This window comes from Trifolium pratense, linkage group LG1, assembly GCF_020283565.1.
Source record: "Trifolium pratense cultivar HEN17-A07 linkage group LG1, ARS_RC_1.1, whole genome shotgun sequence".
Taxonomy (NCBI): Eukaryota; Viridiplantae; Streptophyta; class Magnoliopsida; order Fabales; family Fabaceae; genus Trifolium; species Trifolium pratense.
The window spans coordinates 15,498,465-15,518,470 of NC_060059.1; the positions used below are offsets into that span (position 1 = coordinate 15,498,465).

General features: G+C 32.0%; 2 protein-coding genes across 2 annotated transcripts; both read right to left on the reverse strand.

Annotated features, from left to right (window-relative positions):
* Positions 1-1,042: 1,042 nt before the first annotated feature.
* LOC123903305 (zinc finger CCCH domain-containing protein ZFN-like) lies at positions 1,043-4,324 on the reverse strand. Its single transcript, XM_045953254.1, has 7 exons — positions 3,968-4,324; positions 3,697-3,854; positions 3,155-3,217; positions 2,859-2,978; positions 2,477-2,677; positions 1,802-2,020; positions 1,043-1,607 (listed from the first exon to the last, which is right to left on the reverse strand). Exons 1-7 carry the CDS (start codon positions 3,999-4,001, stop codon positions 1,329-1,331), a joined length of 1,074 nt encoding a protein of 357 aa, XP_045809210.1. The 5' UTR covers positions 4,002-4,324; the 3' UTR covers positions 1,043-1,328.
* Positions 4,325-12,681: 8,357 nt separating this feature from the next.
* On the reverse strand, positions 12,682-18,842 carry LOC123913473 (aspartic proteinase 36-like). The gene is made up of 10 exons (XM_045964232.1): positions 18,201-18,842; positions 17,051-17,180; positions 16,672-16,919; positions 16,106-16,327; positions 15,276-15,438; positions 15,133-15,206; positions 14,017-14,107; positions 13,539-13,614; positions 13,377-13,448; positions 12,682-12,987 (listed from the first exon to the last, which is right to left on the reverse strand). Exons 1-10 carry the CDS (start codon positions 18,398-18,400, stop codon positions 12,839-12,841), a joined length of 1,425 nt encoding a protein of 474 aa, XP_045820188.1. The 5' UTR covers positions 18,401-18,842; the 3' UTR covers positions 12,682-12,838.
* Positions 18,843-20,006: the final 1,164 nt, after the last annotated feature.

Sequence of the window (20,006 nt, forward strand, 5' to 3'; positions counted from 1 at the left end):
AATAAACCTAAAAAATATATTTTTGCTTATAAAGTGTTACAGAGTAACTATAATATAATGAATTATGTCAGCTCAACACTCTAGTTGTTAATTTGGTAAATCATAATTTGATATATAGACTCAAATGTTGAAAAAATAGTGTTAGACTGTTGAAATATTAGAAAATGAGAAATGAATATGTTATGGATCATACTAACTTGTGTTCTTTCTTTGATTGATTCAAAAAAAAAAAAAACTTAGTGTTCTTAATTAGAGTATTAGTTAAGAAATTCTCGTCAAATAGTTTCAATTTGAGACGGGAAAATAGATTTTAGAGATGAATCGAGAAAATTCATGTCTTAAAAGAATTCTAATAATTTAGAATAGAATTCATTATCAAAGAGAAAATGGGGCCAAAACCTTCTTAAATACATCCAAAAGGACTAAAAAGATAAAATGATATAATATAAAACTAATATTTAAAATAAACTAATATTCTAATAGATATCTTCTGATACAATACCCTCCCTTTAAACATCCTTATCCTCGAGGAGGATGAATAATCACAAGTGCTTTGTTTTAAGTGGTAGAGTCTTCCATTTGAGTAGGATTATTGGAACATAAACACTTTCTCTATTGACACAAACTGGAAATGCAGGCATGATATAGTTGGAATTCCAATTTAGGTTCCTTATTATAGCCTTGTAAATCATTATTTTCTGTTTCTCCCTTGGACCAAAGTCAAATACTGTGATCTTGTAATATCTGAACTTAGCAGTAACATATGCATGAGCAGAATTTTCAGTATCAAGATCAAGTGTAATAGTGTTGTGCGGGAGAGGTGTTTCATTAGATGTCAGATGACTTAACATAAATTTATAACTGACTGCAAATCTTACCTTACAAGTCAGGTTTGTAGAGTTGAATTAAAGTCGTTCCTAAATTCTAACAATAACAACCTTGTAACTTCCATTTGCTGAATTGGCACTCTTTAGTGGTATCATTACAATAGCCTCAATTAAAAATTAAAAATTAAAATTCCAGACTAAAAGTACAAAAGGTATTTATACAGATATAATAAATCATTGTCAACATTTAATTTCTGTTAGGAAGGTACAAGTACAAGAACATGAAAAAGTACAAATGTGTTGAATTTTGATGATACTGCCGCTGAAAAACAGACTCTATACACACACAGCAGAAACCATCACCAAAGTGTATTGAAAAATTAGAGGCTTTGAAATGAATTTCAAATCTGCACCCAAAAAATACTCAATTTACAGATTATTCATTTTTCCACTGACCCTAAACAAAATTGTAAAAGCCAAATGATCCATATCCAAAAGACATCATCTATCTTCATCAATGTCTACGTCATCATCGTCATCGTCAGAAGGAACCTGTCTTGTCTCTGATATTGAAAGCCTCGTCGGTTTTGATGAGCTTGACTCTTCATGTAATGTAGCAGTTGCCGATGAAGATCCTAATAGACGTCTGTCAGTGGCGTCATCAACGGAAGGAGATGCAGATATATTATAGCTAAAAATTCCCATTGGGTGGTTAAACTTGCAACTTGGTCCAAATTTGCATATGCCGTAGCGCGAATAGAAAACACACATAGGTTCTCCCTGTAGGACATTAGATAGGATACAACCTCTATCAGCTTCTACTTCTAATTCAATGAAAGTACTAAAATAATTCACCTATTTCAAAAAGAGTTAAATTTTGATACAATGTCATCTAAAAAAGTTTTACACTGTCAACAAATCACGGGTCATGAGTAATTATATGTATGACTTTATAAGTAGTTTATGGGACTCACAGGACGTAAAGGAAGGCCCATGGGACTCAAGAGACAGTCAGGAGAAGCAGGAATTAGTAGTCTTTGACGCGGGTGATGGAACCGGCAGCCTGCACCAAACTTACAATCTCCCGTTTTCATGTAGAATTGGCATTCGGGCTGACCTGGTCTCTCTGGAAATATGTTCCCCCTCTGCAATGGACTGGCTGGAGGTGTAGAGATCATTGATCCCATTTGACCCTGCAAAAAATATTTAATACTGTTCCATTAGCTAGAATGTACACATATTGCAGGACAGGTTCTAGCAGTTACATGTCATGTTTCATGATCATAGTCACCAATTTTCCGCACATTGGTTCGTGCTATACTTATGCAAATTGGTTTGTACTAATTTGTCTATAATTCATTGTGTTGTAACTATTAGTAATTTAGTATTAAGTTGGAATTGTTTATAAGTAGATACAAGTTGGTTAGTATTTGTTCTAGACTTGGCCTAAGGCCCAATAACCGAGGATCTCTTCCTTTCATGCACCAAACTCGGTCCAACTCACGTCCTCCTGCCTAACGGTCAAGGAAGTCAGCCTTCTGTAACGGCCGACATCTGAATGATTGACATTTACTTCAAATAACCAACTCAAACTAATTCTATCAGAGTACTATTATGGTCTATAAGAAAGAACGAATAATTACGCTTACTCTGTATGCACTCCATCCGGGCATAATTAAAGGGGTATAACTTGAAGGAAGATAGGATGAAGTTGGAGAATGAAGAGTAGGGTAAATAGGAGAACTCCTTAATGAAAGCATCATATTACTTGGTTGAGGATGGTGGAATTTACAAGTGTTACCAAATTGACATTCTCCTGTTCTCAAATAATAGCTGCATTCAGCTTCATTCTGCAGAAGAAGCAGAAAATTCAAATACTATTAAATCGCCCCGTGCAATAACACGGTTTTTTGGAAAATATATATATGAAAGATATTCAAGAACAACATCCACATTAATTGTTACCAAATGAACAAAGATTCATTAATAGATCTTTACGAAAAATAAACGAGGAGAGTATTAAAAACTAACGGGGCGGAGTGGATAGCCTAAAGTGTTTAAGGCAACTCTTCCAGAAATCTCAGCTTGGTCTCTAGGATGATGAAATTTGCATGTGACTCCAAATTTGCAAGTTCCTGTCTTCATATAGTACTGGAAAGCATAAAAAAGTTATATGTTTTTGTTAAGATCAATGTTTAAAATAAAAGAATACATAAATATAGATATTATATCTATGTCAAGATACAAATTATTGCATTAAGGATAATTCTTAATTAAGCAATTAATATGCATGTTATGTCTGCAGAGAAGCTGATATATATACATACCTGACATTCTGGTTGCCCTATTCTTTCCGGGAACTCGCCAATCGTTCTTGCAGACACAATAGCCTAATGATATTCATAATTAAACTTAATCAGATATTTATAATTTTGTAACCTCCAGATTTTACAGTAGTCTCAACAGAAAAAAGAACAAAGCAAATTGAACATTGTATATATAGGCCAACAATATAGGTCATTGTCATTGACACGCGTCAGACACTAGACAAACCTTCAATCTAAAGTGTCGGTGTTAAACATGTGTTCGATGGAGAATATTAAGAAGACAATAACAAATAGTTTCAACTGTTAATTGCTTCTGTTCTGTCACACAAAATATGAATGCTTTGAAACAATGAAGCACAAACACAAACACCGGGCACAACACAGACACGGCTAATCTGAAGAGTGGTCGTTCTTCATAGCAAACAAATCCATCCAAGGACAAATTATGTATCAAATCAACATATCCAATATTAGCATATGTTAAATATTTAGGAACAAAATTTATAAAAATGCATTATATGTAACTTATAACTTAATTATACCAGCTTTCTATTAGGAGGATGGTTAAATCGACACGTGGAACCGAATCTACAAAGGCCAGTTTTGATGTAATATGAACAATCTGGTTCCCCTGGACGTTGTGGATAAGATTCAGAATTCATTGTTTCACTTGGCCTCAATTTCATCATCCACATTGAACCTAAAACAATAACATCATCATGCAAATAATGAAAGTTTATAAGACTCACAAAAATCTAAAACCAATCTAATATAAAAATGATGATGTAATATGAATTAAGATTGATATTGAACCTTGAGATATGGGAATTATGGGGTGATATTCCATGAGAGAGGATGAAGAAGAGGTTGTTAAGACTCTCCATTCAAATTCTAATGCATCATCGTCATTGTCGTCGTCGTTGTTGTCATCATCATTATCAAAGCATCATATTCATTCTTCACTAACAATTTCATTCTCAATATTTCTTCTCATTTGTGATTAGCATCAACATGATTCATGACATACAAACCTTTTTTCTTTTATTATAATTACACAAAAATTGCATCAAATACTTCATCATAACTTTTTGTTTTTGTGTTTTTCTTTTCTTTTTCTTTCATGAATGATATTTAGACGCTGTTAATTTTCCAACGCTCATTTGACATCTCATTTTCTCTTTATCTATATTTTATTATCACATAATTTATGCTTATAACACCACTCTCACTATTTTTATCTATCCACCCATCTAGGGAAAAAGATTATAATGATGTTACTGCGTTAGTGCAGTAATCATTCTTGACCGTCTAATAAAAAAAATGAAGGGTTGAGATTAAAATTATGTTCAAACTACATTGATCAATCAGGACCGCCTAATCACTTTTGGACGGCCTGCGTAAAATAGTTACATCAGAAAATCCTAATCCTCTATCTAGTGGTGTGCAAAATATACAGTGAAATAAACCATAAAACAGAAGAAAAAGCTAAAATTTTGAAAAAGTTATAACATTCATATTAGTAAACTGAATTTTAGCTAATATGTTTATGAACTGAAGTACAAATTTTGAAAAGTTTAATTGAAAAAGCCATTTGATTTTTTTTAAAACTCTTAACAAAAATCATTACTTGTCTTTAATCAAAATCATAAGAGAAAAACTCTTATCTCTTGGTACATTGGTTCAACTTCCACCAAAGGCAAAAACTCGTTAACAATGAATTTCACTGACTCAACGGTTAATTTGAATTCTGTTTTTTTTAATCATGTTCATATAAAATTATTTAACGAAGTATCAAATAGTTTAAAACTTTGTATAAAATTTGTGGAGTTGACTTATACAATAGAAACTTTTGATTGACGGTTAATAAAATTTATTGTCTATAATGAATTACCAGGGTGCGTTTGATTCGTAAACCAACAAGAACTAGACAGAACAACACAGGACAGAACAAGATAATACAGGACAAGAAAAAACTGTACCGGAGAGATATAAGGCGATAATATTTTTATATTAAAAAATAAAATGGATATTTTAGTATTTTTTATAGTTGTACTGTGGACAAAAAGTTGTCTTTTGGTTTATTGAGGGACAAAAAATCTTGTTTTTGTCATGTCTCTTGCTACCTAATTTGTCCAGTCTCATAACTAGTTTCAAATCAAACAGTGTATAACAAAAGTTGTCTAGTTCAGTCCCTTGTTTTTTAGCAGATCAAACGCACCCTTAAACAGAGTAGCTCTTCTTAGAGTTGCTCCTTGAGTCAACGTATCGATGAGAATAATTATATCAATAATTTTTTTTGGTACATATATCAATAAAAATTTTAAATTACCAATATAATATAGATATAGATAACATAAATGACACCACTTACGGTAAAAAAAAACATCAATGACACCAAACAAAGTACATTAATTTGTCTTCAAAAAAAAAAGTACATTAATTGAAATAAGAAATACTAAACTTAAAGAAAATTGAATGTTTCCATGCCAAGTAAAACGGTAAATAAAAGACAATAATAAATATCATGTAGCCTAAACATCATTCATTGTTAGGAACATCATTAGCTTCCTCTTCCTCATCAGTTGGTGGTGCGGTACCTCTGAATGGAGCAGCAGCAATGTCATGCCCACCAATCCAAAGAAAACCACGACCATCAGATGGTGGAAGTGGTGGCGATAATGAAAATCCCGGAGAACTATTGTTCGGCTGAACAAAATCATAAGGCCTCGTATGAGGTATGTTCAAGAAACTATCGTTCGGCCGATCAAAATCCAAATTATAAGGTCTATAACCATGGATGAATTTGTTATTTGGATTGTTAAATGGAGTGAAAGAAAGAGTTACGGGTGTTGCCGATGGTGGTGGCGGGGGCATGTCAGCATATACTACCGGTACAGTTGGAGTAAAGGGAGTAAACGTCCGGCTTCTTTGTCTGGGGCCCGGAACCTTATGATTATGTCTCCCTTCATAAGAAACAATTACAAATTGTGGATAGCGTGCGTCCCTCTCTACTTGTTTTCTTATATCACAGGTTCGATGTGTGCACCTGTAATACGCCCTACATTCATGCATACACTATAAATTAATTATAGAATTATAATGATCAATATTTAGAGAATGATAAGAAACTTTGTATTGTATCTACTTAAAACATGTGCATAAATATATAAAAGTATAGTAAAAACTATTTAGCATAAAATGATAAATTAGATAAAAAAAAAATACATGTTTATATAACCCTCCAATTTAATATCAAAATTATAATACTTGCTAGCTAGGGACTGTTGACCAATTATAATACTTGAAAATCATCTCAAAATTTAACAATGATTCATGTTGGTTCTTAAACGTAGAAGTTTACAATTCTCTAAGTTGTAACATTTGAGATAATAACATTTACTAATATTTACATACTTGCATATTGACACACCAAGAAAAAAGATAACTCATTACCTTGGGTGATTAGGATTTCCTTTGACATACTTTCGTCCATACTTTTGCCAGTGATAACCATCGTCCAGAATGTCTTCCTCGCTTTCAACTCGGATCACTGATTTTGGCCCGATCCTAGCGCGAGGTGGTTTATAGTATTCAGAGAGATCCATATTCCTCTTCCTGCAATGCAAAATAATCAGGCAACACAAAAATCAAACAAAGTATATATATATATATATCTAAAAATGACGTGATTTAATCGGATGCATTTGTAAAAAAAAAAAATAAAATTATAAAACCTTTTTGGAGAAGCTCCACCAATGTGACTTTCTTCATCATCAGCAATTGCATTTGGAATTTCCTCATCAGTTGATACTTGATCATAAAATGCAACAGTTTTTTCGGCACAAACTCCTTCAGAATAATTCATTGGCATTTTTCCTTTCCTAGCCCTTTGAATTTCCAGCATTGCATTTGCATCATGATTCTGCATATCGACAACTTGTTCGTCTTGATTTGCATCATGTCCGTTAGGCAGAGGTGCATTTGGAACTTCATCATCAGCAACAGGAACAGTTTCTTCGGCGCAGACTCCTTCAGAATAAATCATTGGCATTTTTCCTTTCCTAGCCCTTTCAATATCCAGCATAGCATTTGCATCATTCTGCATGTTGAGAACTTGTTCATCTTGATTTGCATCATGTCCTTCAGGTGATTGTTGAACTTCAATGTCTGCATGGACTTCTGCATCTCCCCTTGTTGCCATATGGCAATCATCAGCAGAACCCTAATTGTTTTTTTCAATTCAAATACACCCACATTCATATTGGTGAATAATACTAATACTAATAATAACAATTACATTTTATTCTTATAACTACATCTTAAAATGGTGATATATATATATATATATATATATATATATATATATATATATATATATATATATATATATAACATATGATAAAATTGAGTACTCTTACACTATTATAAAAGTATTATTATATATTATTGCAATGAATACGAGATAGATTGAAGGCTAGATTAGCAAAATGTTTGTCGTGTTTAAATATTTCAAGTTTTAAGTTGTATTAATGAAACAAATTTGAGAATTGCATGTGTATTAATCACACAATCACACAATCGAATTGGTGATAAAATTATGTGAATCATACTGATTAATCTAGTTGAGCTAATGATCAAGGAATTTGAGGTCACGGCTCAAATCTTGGTAATAATGAAGAGCGTGAATACAAAAACAAAATCCAAAAAGTAAAAAAACGTGAATTTGGATTAGTTTATAAGTGGATAATAATGAAATTAATGTTATCCACTTTATACCTATCAGATATTAAATAAATATAAAAAAGGTCACGTATATTTAATCTAAACAAATTGGTCTTAAATAAAAGCAAAATATCAAATGTACTTGACTTAAAATTAGAGTAAATACATTTGACTTTTTTATGAGTGAAATGAGTGTACAAGCATACAAAACTTTATATGGTTATTTTTAATAAAAATAGTTAAATTGGGTAAATAAGGAAAATAAAATAGTTTAAATGAATATTATAATTGAAAGAAAAAGTGTAATATCAAAATTTGGTATCCCCTTTATATTTAGGTGTGTGTATATAGATATTTTTAAAATTAGTTATTTGATTGAATAAAAATGACTTCAAAGTTTGTACAAAAATAAAAAGTGACTTCAACGAATGGAGCTTTCATCTGTGTAATACGGAGTATTTGTAAAATGATTGATCATTCATTATATTAGTGACACCTTTTTATTAAAAAAATTAAAGAAGGACAAATAAACCCATTTAACTGAAGTGTAAAATAAGAAGATAAAATGCTAGATCAAAATTTGGTGCTACTTGTAGCATAGATAAACTAAATTTAATTTGTATGAATAGTTATATTGTTTTTTTAAAAAATTATGTATCATAATACGATGTTGTTAATAGAGGTATTTTTCTATGAGCACAACTCCAAATTAATTTTATTTGGGCACACACATCAATAAAAAAAAATCAAATGATAAACAATTTCATCACATCATCATATATGTGTGTGTGTGTCCAAGAATAAATAATTTAGGCTTGTGTGTGCCGATCTAAGTATTGCTCATTGTTTACATATAGTTCATAAATGCATATATATTAATCATTTTCTAGCCACTATGCTATTCGACAAAAAAAAGTAGAGAGAACATAGATATACCTGAAAATAATCGAGAGAAGGAGAAGGTTCAACATTTAAATCGAACAAATACATTTTCTCCCTTTGAATTTCATTGTTATTGTTGTTGTTTTCCATGGTATTAGACATATAGATGTTAGAGAGTATTTCAGTTCTCTTGTGTAGAGAATGCTAAAACTCAATGGATTAGAAATGATTTGAGTGATGAATATGACTTAGTGCAAAGGGTTTATAAAGGAAGAGGTTTACACAAAAACAATTGTACATAGAGGATAACAACAGTGTATAAGTTACCACGTCATATTAATTAATTGGGTTTGGTGGAAAAATAAAAAATAAGAGTAATTTTGATAAGTTTTTAGTGTAATTTTTTAACTTTATATTAATAAATTACGCTACCTCCAATTTTTTTTATAAGAAATAGTTAATTTTTAAAGTTCATTGAATTAGGGAGGTAAGCCCAAACCCCCGGGTCCATCTGAATCTGAGTCAACGGACAAAAACCTGAATTGATCGAGTTTGGGTTCAGATGACACCCGATACCACGGGTCCGTATTTGGGATCACTCGCACTCAAAATCACACTAGGTTAGATTTTAAATTACCTAATTACCAAAGGATGGGGTAGAAAAAATTTGGGATAGTGTAGCATTTTGGAGTGCGGGTTCGGATTTGGGTGGAAAAACTTGAACCCAATGGGTGTGGGTTTTATTTTGCCACCCAAACAACCTTTGAGTGTGGGTTCGGGTGGTGGTTTCAGGTGCGGGTCTGGGAAATGTAAAAGTCGCACCCGACCTTCATCGTTATCAACTTACCATCCCTACAGCGAATATATGATGTATCTGGTCTATATTATACATCATATACATTAATTAATTAATTAACTTTGGAAATTGTGTAATTATGACTAAAGTCATACTTTTTTAATAATTTAATGGTTACAATTAATTAATAATCTATATTATTATAATTAATTTCTTAAAAAAATAACTATAATTAAATTAAAATGATATATAATAAATATTTTTTATAAGCTACATATAATAATTTAATTAAGGCATTTATATGCTTCCAAATACACTTTCCCATATATGACACTACTATTAGAAATTTGGCTTAAATACGATTTTGGTCCCTGTAAATATGTCTTGTTTTGATTTTGGTCCTTGTAATATTTTTTTTTTAATTTTAGTCCCTGTAAAATCTCAAAAAGGTCCTTTTTTTTAATTTTAAGCCACAAAAAGGTAATTGTCTATTACCATATTGTTCCCAACCATGATGACTAAAGTCTAAAGAACACTAGTAGAAACAATATGAGTAACGACGACATACTATGCGGCCTTTACACACGATGTGACAAAAACTAACAATAACTAAACAAACAAAAAATTAGAGAAGATATATGAAAATGCGAAGATGAGAGGGAGTGAAGTGAGTAAGGAAGCAAAACAATTTATAGAACTTTTAGCTGCCTCCCATCGGCCAATGTCATTTAATGACCCCACAAGGGACCAATTAAAATTGGTCACTTGGTAGACCTTTAACTGGTGCGAAAGACTTGACCATTGACTAATCCTCTACTTAAATAGCAAACGGAATTTTCAAAATTGCTACAAAAATTCTCATTTTTATAAAGTTTACTAATTTAAGTAACAAAATGTAAAATTGAAAACTAGCAAGGCGTGAGAGAAACACGCGAGGCACCAAAAGAAATTCGACGAAATGATAAATTATTGAAAAGTCACACACAAAACTAAGAGAATGAAGTTCGAACCCCAATTATAGTGTCCGACTTAATAATTTTGACATTTTTGTGAATTGAACTATCATTTGTAGACTTTTTTTCCATTAACTTTAAATATGGCAAGATGGATATGCATTTTTTTTTAAAGTACTATAAAAAAAAATATATCATTAGTACTATTATCTCAAAAAAAATATTAATATATATTATCCTTAAAGAACATTATTAGTACTATACAAAAAGAGCATCATAGTCTAATATTCGGATTTGGATCCTCTCCAATATTTTCCTCATTGTTCATGTATGTAAACATAAAATACAAAGAGTGGGCTACTCTATGGAGCACGATAAGAGGAGCTCTAAGAATACTCTAAAGAGATTAAAGTAAAATATAATGTTTATCGTAGAATGGATCTCTCATTTTCCTTCTAAGTGCCTCCTTTTAGAGTTTTACTTTTGCCACCCTATCCATTTTTTCGCGCGCCCTACGAATTTACCAAAATACCCCTGTGCGCTACTTAAGTAGCGGACGCTATAAATGTAAGGTTTTTTGGGGGAGCGTCCGCTACTTAAGTAGAGGACGGCATTTTTTAGAAATTTTCATTTTTTTTAACGTAGGCTACTTAAGTATCGGAATGGTAAAAAGGGAAAGACGTAAGGCGCGTAAGTAACCGGTAGGGGTGACAAAAGGAGATCTCCTCCTTTTATAGTTTAATGGGCCTTATGCAAGATTTGGATATCTAGGACCAATAAGCTATAACTCTAATATCCATATGTAGCTCGTCTGTATAGGACACGTGGAGTTGAAGCACGCGTGACCCACATCACTCGTCCGTGCAAATCACATAGAACTGGAGCATGCTTAGCACACGTCACTATGTTCATAAAAAATGTGTGAAAGGCCAAGCCGCGGTCCAACTGACTTGCATAGTTAAACAAAGGATGGATCTCAACATGACCTGAATGACCACACTACATTTGTCATGATGAAGGATAGGTTCAATATGACATGGATGATCAAGCTGAGGTTGACATGTTGAAGGTAGAGCTCATGGTCGAGTTGAGCTTAGCATGCTGAAGGATGAGCTCGTGAGCGAGTTGAGCTAGGCATTTTGAAGGTGGATCTCATTGTCGAACTAAGCTGGACAAGTTGAAGTTGGAGCTCATGGTCGAGTTGAGCTAGACATGCTAAAAGTCGGGCTAAGTTGAGCATGCAGAAGGAGGAGCTCTTGCTCGAGCTGACATGTTGAATTTGAATCTCATGGTCGAGTTAAGCTAGTCGTGTTGAAGGTGGAGCTCTTGGTTAAGTTGAGCTATAGACATGTTAAAGGTGGAGCTCAAGGTCAAGTTAAGCTAGGCATGCTAAAGGTTGGGTTGAGATGAGCATGTTGCTTGAACTGAGTTGAGCATTCTGAATGTGGAGTTATTGGGCCTAAGCATCATCATATGGATTACAACATCAAACCGTTTTTATTAAAATAAAAATCCACAATTGATTAAAGCCCACGAAATATTAAAAAATATTCTAACATGTTCATCATCATGTCAACCTATATTGGTCCACTCACGTCATCTCTCTTTTTTTTTTATTCAATGGTATGTAAATTACAAAGAGTAGAAAACCATTTAAAAAGAGAGAGGGAAAAAGTGAATAAATAACTAAAATTATCATTTCGTTTAAAAAATACAAAATAAAACTAAGATTATCACAACATGAGAATTTTTTTTAGAGAATCCAAATCCGTAATATTCACTACTTAAGAGTTAACACTAATTGTTTCAGCTCTACTCCATTCACATCATCATAAAACAACGTATCGTTAACATATCTTATATATTTTTATTAAAAAATTTAATTATTGGATACTTCTCTAATACGCATCGAAAAGTATCGCAAATGTAACTAATCTATAAAATTTAATCGCTAGATACTTCTCCGATACATATCACGAAGTATCAGATACATATCGGTGTTAGATACATATCTAACACGATACCTAGGATTTTTCCCGCTCAATGGATGACTTTTTGTTCCCAATGTGAAAAGTCTTTTTCATCTTAAATTACAAATTAAGAGCAATTTTGGAGTATGGGGCTTCCTAGCTTTATACCAATAGTATTATAATCCAAAAAAAAAAGAACAAAAATGTCAAAAAAAATTATTTTTTATAAATAAATCGCCCCTTTCTCAATTACATCTATAGGAGAAATTTAAATTATACCATATCAACCACTCTGCACACCTTATCATTCAAAGAATTATGATACAACAACATCAAATGAATGGACGTGACTCATAAAAACCTAGTTAAAAAAACAGTTTAGCATGACAGTTAGCAGCAAAAAGAATGTCAATGTTCTACCATTTAGAAAGGTAGAAGCTGGAGAAAGATTGTGTGCACCCACTGTATGTACTGTTCCGGATGAATCCTTAACTTTAATGCTGGAAGAGCCTAATAAAGAAACAATGACACAATGTAAGCAAGTTTTTTTTAGCATTAGATAATTATCAACAAATTTAACCCTAAAAACCAGTAGAAATTAACCATAAGATGCATGTAGATTAGATAGCTACTACAACAGATGAGGCTTATTTTGGTCAATCTGTTTTTTAGTAATTAACCTTGCTTATTTTTCTAATACTAAAAAATGAAGCTGAAAAATATTTCAAACCGGAGTAGGTATAGACGAGGAATGATGAATTTTATTCAAATGAAGAGGAAATAATCTGAAGTGATTGGTGCAACCTTGGACTAATTTTGCATATTAACATTTAACTGCGGTTACTATGACCATACAACAAAATAGGAAACAAAATTATTGAAGGCTACTTGGTACTCACAATTGTAGTCAGTCCATCCAATGACCATATTCTCAAGATCATACAAGACTAGTTTGTTTGATAGTACCAAATCTGAAATTAAAAATAATTAAAGTTAATGAGGAATACAAAATGTCGAGTCTTATGAAGTATTTATAAGTGATATATAATTCTAAAGTGTACCTCCAAGAAGTGTCATATCCTTTCCGTCCTTAGTTTGTGGCACACTTCTCTGCCAGCCAATACACCGTTCACCATCCTAGGGAACAATAATAACAAGGCAAAATAAATATCAGTAACTTCATAACAAAATGAGGTATTCTAAAATAAATTTAGAATATACACAAGTATATCAGTAAAATTCTCCAGATCGCAATTTAAATCATCATTTAAACCAACAGATAACAAAGGATAGGATAGTTAATTAGACCTTTAATTTACAATCAATGTCCCTAAACATGTTATATATGGCATTTAATAACATGCATGATGAAAATACAAAAAACACCTGGGGACCTCTAGGTACAGTTCGGAGGGGGAGAAATCAATTCAGACATGTTAAGCTTACATAAAATTACTTATCATTTGAGTATCTAGTATCCACAAAGCTTCTCAATTTAGAATGGGTACATCTACAATGAATAATGAAGTTCATACTCACGCTGTATGGGAACAGGTACTCGTGAGGATAAACTGTCAGAGAAAGGGAGTCCTCAAAATGTAGCTTCACAACTGGAAATCCATCATCAACACTGCAAGGTTATAATGGTCAACGAATTAAGGGATTAAGCATATGCAATAGAATCAAGTGCACTTATTTCCTTCTTGAATTGAAAAAAACAAACAGCTTTCAAAAAGTAAATATTTAAGCATCATTTGAACAGTTCAAACCCAGTTAAAATTTTGGAGAACCATCTTGAACAGATGGCACTTTGGTAATATAAAATTATTTGCAAATGTACCAACAAAAAGTGTATATATTTATAGTCTACTTATAAAAAAGAAACATATATCCAAAATTATCTGCAGCAAAGTATTCAGCCCGCTCAACTGCTCCCTTCACAAACTAAAGAAAAGGATAGTGAAGCCCAAAAAAGAAAATGAGAAAGGACTGAGAAAAGGAATTAGCACTCTTTCTCTGTTTAATGAAGTTCTGATAGGACATAATACAGTCACTTCATCAAGAAGCTAATCAGGAATTAGCACTCTTTCTCGAGTGCAAAAGTTAGCTATATCTATAGTCTATGTCATCTTAACTGAATCCTACTAGCTACCGTAAATTGTCATATTCCTTTATTTTAAACTAATCTTTTTCCACCTGCAGGCTTCAGAATATTGGATTACTAATAGGGTCGTGCTAACAAGGGCAAGTGCCCTAAGAACATTTGTTAAGGAACTAAAAAAAGGAAGTTTTGTATTGAAAAAAAGTTTTTTTTTTAGACTTTTAAGGAGTTGTTCCACTAATATTATCAAAACAGCAAAATATGACATTTGGAAAGATATAATTAACTGAAATTGAAAATATGATGTTGTCACTTGTCACTTGTCACCATACCCAATGGGATAAACGACCAATAAAATAAATCTCTAGTATCTTGATAAATTATCTGATATCCTCAGTTGACAAAAAACAATGATGAATCAAACAAATAGATCTTTTCACAAAAATAATCAAACAAATAGATCACACCTTAATATTAGTAAACAATAATAATTCAGATATAACAGAGAAAATTGAAATTTCTATAAACAAATGTCAGAATGGTAAGTGGCGTACTTTCCAGCATAATGAAAACATTTAAATTGTCCCTCAACAAGCTCTAATTTCAAACCAGAGTGCCGAGCAAAAACCTGTCATAAAGAACAATCAGTGCCCCAGAAGAAATATTAATAGAATTATTTTTTTATAGATATACATACCTTTGACAGTAGTTCGTCATAAACTATGAGAGGAAGATAAGCCAAGGTTGTTCCACTATCAATAACTGTCCCCTTCGTATTTCCAGAATCAAATATATCTGAGGGAAGCTGTAGAATATCACCATCAACTTCAATATTCTTCAAAACCACATTGAAATGTGACCTGCAATAGTCAACAGGCTACAGTTATGGCATACTTACAATCACGAGCTAAACTGTAAATTAAATACATTATGAGTATCTGAAAGAACATTTCACGGAATGTTTTCAAAGCTTAAAAAAGAGGTCTAAGATGAATATACCATAATAAAAAATGAAAGGCTTAAATGCAACAAGAACAGTATAGGATGCGTCGGTTCATTCTTTGACCTATGGGACTTAATTGCCATTCTAGTGAACTGCAGAAAACCCAGGGAGCTATCATACATATAACTACTAGCTAGAATGATAGAAATGTAATTTCATATACCCAAAACTCTTTTTAGAATTACAAAATTGAAAGAAGCCCACAATATCCAATGGGGTTGACAATAAAAACTTGGAAAGGAGAATCACAAGAAACAACAGATGGATAAGCCATACCTATGAGGATTCCCATCAGAGATTAAAAAAATAAAAATAAATATCCAATACTCTAGCAAATTTCTTTTATTCAAGTACAGGTCCCTTCATCAATTGTATATCAACCTAGACAATATTATGATTATTTGATCATGAAATGAGGTTTCATTATTGATAATTTTGAGATTGTGTGTCTGCAAGTTTTACCCTTGAATGTATATGACAACCAATATCAAGGCATGAGATCAAAAGACAGTTAATGAACATACATATTTGGTACCAATGGAGTTGTACTGACTTTTGGTTCCACCAATTCCCCTATGGCAAATATTCCACCACCACGAATATTGTCAAGGCAGTGCGAAAATATTTTTTTCACCTTTCGTGATGCAGCAAGCTGTGAAAGCACAGAAGAATTTGCTTGTCCAAAACCAATTATTCCATCAAGGGCTCCTTCATTAGATGAACCCATAGATTGTACTGCGCCACACCTGTCAGCAAGTGAATACCACATAGAGATGCAAAAGAGGGGAATTAAAATGTTAAACCAGCAACTTTATTCTTTCATTCTTTATCAACCTATTCTTTCATTCTTTATCAACCTAGGAAGATGAATGTTTCTAAATAAAAATGGCCCACTGAAACTCCCACTTGGAAATATTCGAGTACCATAAAAGAGTTAACTCAAAAAGGCAATAAATTTTTTGCCTATGGCACTCTGATACAACAGACATGATTGCCCGAAAACTCAACAACATACAATACATTGTCCGTTTGTTTTTTACGGATACAATACAATGTGAATTGTGGGAGTATAAATAATAAAAATTCTCACCCAAAAATAATACTGCTATTTTGCGGTGCAGTATGGAGGTTTCCATCGACAAAGTCAAAAGTAAGATAATCCCTGACATAGTATCCAGCAGTTGAACTTCCATCTCCATAAGTTATGCTATAAGGGCAGGGTATTTCAGGCTTGCAACCAGAAATCGGACCATCAAATGTGGAAGAGCAAAAATCTTGGTCACAAGAAATTAACTCTGAAGTATGAGATCCCTTTGGGTCATAGAGGGTCAAGTCCATCTGTTGTAACATAACAACAACAATAATGAAAATAGGAAATTCAAAGGGTTCGTGTCAACATAACTTTGACTTGGAATCAAAATCATCTATTATATATGATAACGATTCTTTAATTGCAGATGCATACATACACCGATGTCGCTTTTCTTGGGACATTTTGAGCACTCAATACAATTCACCCACATAAGATCACTTCCTGTATCAACTTGAACATAGTAGTCCTTCTTTGGAGAACCAATCCCAAGTTTTGTGAAATACAACCTAAATCAAACAAACTAATTTAAGCATATAACAATAATAAGATAATAATTGCATGTTATAGTTTAGCTTAATATTTTTTACTTTTTCCAAACCTTAGTGTGAGGCTTATTAGAAGGCAAAACAAATAAATAAAGCAGCTCATAATTTAGCTCGGCGATCCCATTTATAGTTAGTCACCAAGATTTTTATCAAGTTCCACATTGTATTGCTTTTCTGATTTTTTATGAAATTACAGTCTGTTTGGATTGACTTATTGGAGTTCATCTACTGACATAATCACTTGCGAAACTATTTGGGAGAACTTATGAAATGTTTGTAAGCTGATTTCAACTTATTTCCACAAGCTCTGCATGATAGCTTAGGAAATGAAAACAACTTACAGCTTATACAAAAACAGTTCTATTTTTTATTTATTTTTTTGTTGGTACAAAAAAACAGTTGTATTTTATATTTGGTTATGAAAATAGCTTTATAATAAGCTCTTATATTTTATTTTTTGACTAAAATAATAAACTGTTATATATATAATAAGAGTTTATGCTATAAACAATAAATTAAGTTGTGGGTTAAATAGTGTTTACCCCTGCAATGTTAGCGAATTTTAGTTTATCCCCCCGTAATATATTTTTTATTTCACCTATTAATGTAAAGATTCCTCATAAATGATGATAAATGATGACGTAACATGCTTAGTGAGAGGGTAAACCGAAATTCACTAGAAAATTCATTGTCAATAGAAAATTCATAACTCATCCATAAGTATTAGTTCAACTAAAAAATGTTGAAATTATTAGTCCGAATGTGTTATTTACCATTCCATCTACAAACTAAAAATATCAACAAAAAAAATTCATAACTAATAATAATTAAACAAAATTAAGAATATAATTTGTAAAATTCATAATTAAATAAAATGATATCATATTTTGACCATCACTCAGCCATTTAAATCAGTAAAGCCTACAATATCTTGACAACTACTAGTTGAACTCTAAAATGAAACAAAATCAAAAGACGAACCCGGTTCGAGTCGGAAGACCATTACCACCAAGGTTGATATCAACATCTGAAAGAAATCTACCACGACGATGATCATCGTGATCTTTAATTCCACTCAAACTCGTTTTCCGACGTTCCACCTGAAACACTAAATCATTCCCATTCGCAATCGTAACACACACAATTTCCAAAACTATTAACAACAAAAATTTCAGATCCATTAATCAATCAATCAATCAATTTCACTATACTTTTTCTCCTTTCAATTCAGCTTCAACTACAATAATTCAAAATTAATCAAACAGTTACAGAACTTAAATTCGATTCAAAATTCAAATTCAACTATAAGTTTTGTAGATGGTGGTGATGATGATGATAAAGGTGAATGTAGAAACGGTGGTTACGAACAATCTAACCGACTTGGGGAGGAAAAAAACAGAATTGGAGTGAACTGAGTTATTTATGCGTTTTGATTTGGATATTTCAATTTAATTTCAACGGTGAACGACGCGTTTTTCACGTCGTTTGGAATTAGTAAAGTGTTATTAATGTGTCATGCACCTTATCTTTTTTCTTTTATTGGAAATTCTTTCTTTATTTTTTATTTTTTGACATATTGGAAATTCTTTTAGGTAACAAGTTTCTTTCGTCAACACTGGATCTACTATTTCAAAGTATTTTATTTATTATAATATATATACAGATAATATACAGATGTTTTTTTTGGTTAAAATGTCACTAATTTTTTGTTTTTTTGTCTTTTTAGTCTAATACTTCAATAATATAATGTGACTCTTTGTCTTAGTGCATCAATGGTGCTAAGTGGTCCCTTGCATGTTACTATCAACAATCTAATAAGCATTTATATTTATAAAAAAAATAATCTAATAAGCATTACAAATGTTTTTATTTTTTTTTTACTAAATAAGGATTGTAAATGTTATTAAATAAGTTTCACTAATCTAACAAAAAATAAAAATAAGTTTCACTATAGGTTATGTGTCCTCCTACGATGAATTGATTTTGACAGCTCCCGCACTCCACCTCGAGTTCCACGATGACGGTTACCACCGTCTCCACCATAAATATGAAGATTTTCGCGCAAAGGTACAATTCAATTACTTTTCAGCTTCCTTCCTCCTTTATTACATATATTGACTTGAACATTAGTGCTAACTTATTTTAGAAACACATTGTCCATTGTGAATCACCACTCCAAAGAACTAGGCCACGGTAATTGCATAAAATCTCACCACTAGGGTCTACCAATTATGTTATGGATATAGCAAAATGTAATAAGAAACATTGTTTAAATAATAAATATGTCTAAAATGTGTGTACCGGAAGTTATACATACATCAACTCAACAACTTGTCTAATTTTAGATAGATATATCTAAACCCTAAATGCCGATATTCCAGTCCTCCATATAGCACACATGATGATTTGATTCATTATATATATTTCAGTCCTCCATATATATAGCACACATTAAGGAAAACCTTATCAACCATATTGAGGTATCAAAATAATATCTTCAACCATGGGATTTGGAAATAACATATGGATATATATTTCTCATATGGGATTTGGAACTCTAATACCTCTTCCATTCCTTATTCTCATGTTGCATTCATTGGATTAAGATATGACGAGAGGACAAATGCTATGCGATGCATATAGGATTATGACCAAGCTTAAATTTAAGTAGCATAAGTAGCTCGCCCTAAGTAGTGTTGCCGTTCTTTGCTTAGCCAACATGGTTAGATTTGATTGAGATTTACTGCTGTCCAAATTTCCTGCTGTTCCCAAAGTTTACACACAAAA